At 36.4% G+C, this 5,000-nt stretch overlaps 1 protein-coding gene across 2 annotated transcripts in view; it reads left to right on the forward strand.

Annotated features, from left to right (window-relative positions):
* Positions 1-5,000, forward strand: part of diaph1 (diaphanous related formin 1) — a 113,024-nt gene that overhangs the window by 29,875 nt on the left and 78,149 nt on the right. For both annotated transcript variants that reach the window (XM_084430594.1, XM_084430595.1), the window contains 2 exons: positions 4,565-4,695; positions 4,783-4,866. In XM_084430594.1, coding sequence (XP_084286720.1) covers positions 4,565-4,695; positions 4,783-4,866 — 215 coding nt within the window. The remainder of the gene's footprint in view (positions 1-4,564; positions 4,696-4,782; positions 4,867-5,000) is intronic.

Below are 5,000 nucleotides of genomic sequence, written 5' to 3' on the forward strand. Positions count from 1 at the left end.
TCAAATTTGAGTATTTCATCCCAAGTGCGTAATCTGGGTGTGATGATCGATAATAGTCTGAAATTTGACAGACAAATTGCCTCTGTAGTGGGCTCTAGCTTTTTCTATCTACGCTCTCTCTCTAAAATTAAATCTTTTCTCTCTAACGCCTCTTTAGAGGTCGCTGTCCATGCCTTCATAACATCGAGGCTGGACTACTGCAACTCTCTATATTATGGTGTTGCTAAGACTCAAATTTCACGCCTACAAGTCGTTCAAAACGCAGCAGCGAGATTCCTGAAGGGATGTAAAAAGTTTGAGCATGTTACACCCCTTCTGAGATCCCTACATTGGTTACCGGTTCAGCATAGAATTGAATATAAAATTCTATTACTGGTCTACAAATCACTAAATAATCTTGCACCATTATACCTGTCGGACCTACTTCACCTATATACCCCTAAGCGAGGGCTTAGATCGGAAAACAAATTCCTCCTTCAGATTCCCAGAACCCGCTTGAAAAACAGGGGCAATAGAGCGTTTGAAGTGGCGGGCCCCACGTTGTGGAACAAACTCCCAATCCAAATTAAAATGGCTTCCTCTTTATCTGAGTTTAAATCAGCTCTGAAAACTCATCTGTTTGATTCAGCTTTTAATATGTAATTAGATTTTTGTATTTATTGATTACAAGTGATCATTGATTGTTTTATTGTGTATTTGATCGTAATTATTGTACAGCACTTTGGTCGGTGACAGCCGGTAGTAAATGTGCTCTATAAATAAACGGAACTTGAACTTGAACTTGAACTGTCTGTTAAAGTTTGAATGCTATATATCAGCTGAAATAATTTAGATTTATAATATGCATATCATACTATGTCACACACATCTGCTGCTGTAAACACTCACAATCCTAGCTTTGATTTCCAGAGTGTGTGTTAAATCTTACATTATATCTCAATCTCTGCCTGCATCCGAAATCACACACTTCCCTACTATACAGTAGGCGAAAAACAGTATGTGACGAAAGAACTATGTCTGAATTCACAGAATTCAAAAAAAGTGTGTATATTCTGAAGTGTGTATATGATGGACACTTTACTATCCCATGAGGCCACAGGATTTATGAATGGAAGTGACATAACTGACTCTGGTAGGTCACATGATATTGACAACATGGTAAATGTAGTACGTCCTGAAATACATTCATACTATGTAGAATGTATTTTTTTTTAGCAGTTGCGAAGTAAGTACCTACTCAAGAGTGTGTGTGATTCCTGACGCAGCCTCTGTGAATCAATCAGTGAGTCTCTGAGGTGATGAACATGATCAGGTGCTCTTCCTGTGGCGGTTTAATGCTCTTCCTGACACACACACACACACACACACAGGATGTGGTTCAGGTTTCTCTACAGATGTCAGAGAGGACACTGCTACTGTTCGTCTGGATCATAATCGGCTTTATATGTTTCAGAGAGTTTTTTTATTTTTTATTTTTCAATATTTACCCATTCAGACCAATACAGATAAAATAATATATTATCTGATCTGTTAATTTATTAAATAGTAAAATGTATTTAAAAAATATATATAAATAGCATTGTTACAGTACAAAAATCCCAGTAGTCGGTACCAATATCAGTAAATTTCATAGTTCTCGATACCATAACAGATACTGTTGGAAGTCTTTTACTACTATATTTCACATTTTGAAAATAAATAAATAAATTAAATTAAATGAGTTTATTATTTATGATGATAATAGTTAAAAGTATATAATAAATGTAAGTAGCATGTAGCCTTGAAAATGTTTATAATTAAACATTGTTTATATAAAGATCAAGTAAAAAAATAACTATTAGAATGAAGGGCAAAGAAACACAGAAAGTGTCAGGTCTATCAGTTTGCATTTAATCTCTGACGCACATCTATTTCGCATACAGAATCAGATTGTTTTGTCCCGTCCGTTGCAATGATTATATCAATCATTGCAGTTTTGGATTCAGTTGTGCTAAAGATTTCCCTTTCAAATAAATGCTGTTCTTAAACTTTCTATTCATCAGTCCTGAAACAAGTGTCACAGTTTCCATCAAACATATGAAGCAGCACAACTGTTTTCAACATTGAAAATAATAATAATCAGAGTATGATACTGGAGTAATGATGCTGAACATTTGATCACAGCTTTGATCACAGGAAGTCGTCTAATAATAAAGAGTCAGACTGGCAGGAAATACATTTTATGATTTTTTTTTTTCTGGTTAAAGAGAGAGTTTGAAAATGAAAATTGTCATCATTTACTCTACCTCAAGTTGTTCCAAATTTCTGCTGAACATAAAAGAAGATATTTTGAAGAATGTCAATAACTAAACAGTTGATGGACCCTATTGACTTCCATAGTAGTTTTTAGTCAATGGGGTCCAACTCTTTGGTTACCCATATTCTTCAAAACAGGGGCAAAATATAAGACAAAATCTTATATCACGATATGAGTAGTTTTATTTCACGATAACAATATATATCACAATATACAGTAGTCAACATTTGAAGTGGATCAAATTTTTTTAATTTTATATATATATATATATATATATATATATATATATATGATACTTTTTATAGGAAAACTTTGATCAACTTTTTGGATCCACTTCAATGTTGACTACTGTAGTTATTTTTGCTTTAAATAAGGTTTTTTTATGATATACATTTTTGATACCAATGAGATTTCATAATTCTTATCACCATTTTCAATATCATTTAAAAAAAAGTAATACTAGTCTAAAAACCTCTCAAGCGATAAATGAAAGTGGATAAATGAAATAGACCTACCTGAAAAACTCATGCATTATCAATAAAAAATAGGCTTCTACATAAATTGTATAAAGTAATGTAAAGAAATGTATAAAACCACAATGCATAGTCTTTACTGTGTAAATTAAATATACATTTATTCTTATTACAGTTACAAAGCTGATTCAGTCGAGAGCAGAGAGAGATTTTCTCTTTTTTGTTGTTGTTTGATTAGCATTAATAATGACGGGTAAATTAGGCTGCTGTCACTTTAAGACCGACTGCACGGATCCAATATACTCGTGAGTTAGCTTTCTCATCTGATCACTTAAAGGGATACTCCACTTTTTTCGGAAATAAGCTCATTTTACATCTCCCCCAGAGTTAAACAGTTGAGTTTTACCGTTTTAGAATCCATTCAGCCGAACTCCGGGTCTGACGGTACCACTTTTAGCATAGCTTAGCACAGATCATTGATTCTGATGAGTCCAGTAGCATTTCTTTCAAAATGACCAAAGAGTTTAAATATTTTTCCTATTTAAAACTTGACTCTTCTGTAGTTAAACCGTGTACTAAGATCGACGGAAAATGAAAAGTTGCGATTTTCTAAGCCTATATGGCTAGGAACTACTCTCATTCCAGCGTAATAATCAAGGAACTGTGCGGCTGTACCATGGGTGCAGCAGGCGTAATGATATGACGCAGCGCCTGAAAATAGTCCCCAGCTCGGTAACTTCTTCCAACGTGACCGGGACTAAGTTTGTCTAACCTATTAGACCTATTTTCAGGCGCTGCGTCATATCATTACGCCTGCTGCACTCATGGTACAGCCGCACAGTTCCTTGATTATTACGCCGGAATGAGAGTAGTTCCTAGTCATATAGGCTTAGAAAATCGCAACTTTTCATTTTCCGTCGATCTTAGTACACGGTTTAACTACAGAAGAGTCAAGTTTTAAATAGGAAAAATATTTAAACTCTTTGGTCATTTTGAAAGAAATGCTACTGGACTCATCAGAATCAATGATCTGTGCTAAGCTATGCTAAAAGTGGTACCGTCAGACCCGGAGTTCGGCTGAATGGATTCTAAAACGGTAAAACTCAACTGTTTAACTCTGGGGGAGATGTAAAATGAGCATATTTCCGAAAAAAGTGGAGTATCCCTTTAAGACATAAATTACTGTGTTTACTTGCAAATACATGGTCACTTTGACACATAGCTATGTGTATTTAACCGTTCAAGCCTAATGAGGCGGCAAAAACACTCAGTTCAGTTCTTACACGCTTTATTCATATGCGCGCGTCTCTCCAACAGCACATTCATATTCTGAAATTAGTTCTCTTTCGCTGCTAATTGCGCTTCAACGGTTTAACACTTGTTTTTAAACCGTGTACTTAAAAACGCATGCAAACGATAAGCTTCCGTGACCGCGCAGCACAGCAACGTCACACGAGCGTCATCGTGATCGAAACGATAGTCCAGAATTTGGTTGATAAATTTCTACCGGTTAATCGTGTCTACCAGTATATATACAAAATATCATCTTTTGTGTTCGGAAGAAAGAAAGAAACTCTTACAGGTTTGGAACAACTTGAGGGTGAGTAAATGATGACCGAATTTTCATTTTTGGGTTAACTGTCCCTTTAAGAGAAAATATTGATCAAAAAAAGTTCTGCTAATGCAGACCATGTAAAGCATTAATTTGCTTTAGAGCGTCATTACGGGTGTGTGACATCAGCACTGCACTTGTTCACACTGTAAACTCACTCTACGCTCTGTGTGTGTGTTTCAGGGTAGGAGCCAGAAGGAGAGCTCGAGGTCGGCGCTGATGTACATCCAGGAACTGAAGACCGATCTGAGAGACGCACAGTTACTGAGCTGCCTGGAGTCACTGCGGGTGTCATTAAACAACAACCCCGTCAGGTACACACACACACACACGCACTTACAGTGAGCCGTTTCGATGTGTCTGATTTCAGCTGATCGCTGTGTGTGTGTGTTTTTTCTCAGTTGGGTCCAGACGTTCGGAGCCGAGGGTTTGGCTTTGCTTCTGGCGTTCCTCAAGAAACTTCAAGATGAGAGAGAAGACCCCTTGTATGACACAAACACACATACAAAATGTTCATTTTCCAGATGTGTCCTATATAAGAGTGATGCTGCATCGAGGGAACGTTTTAACTACTGAATGTTTCCTTCACCATTAGAGCTGTGATAATGTTGCTAAAAGT

The sequence above is a fragment of the Rutilus rutilus genome, assembly GCF_951802725.1.
Source record: "Rutilus rutilus genome assembly, chromosome: 14".
Classification (NCBI taxonomy): Eukaryota; Metazoa; Chordata; class Actinopteri; order Cypriniformes; family Leuciscidae; genus Rutilus; species Rutilus rutilus.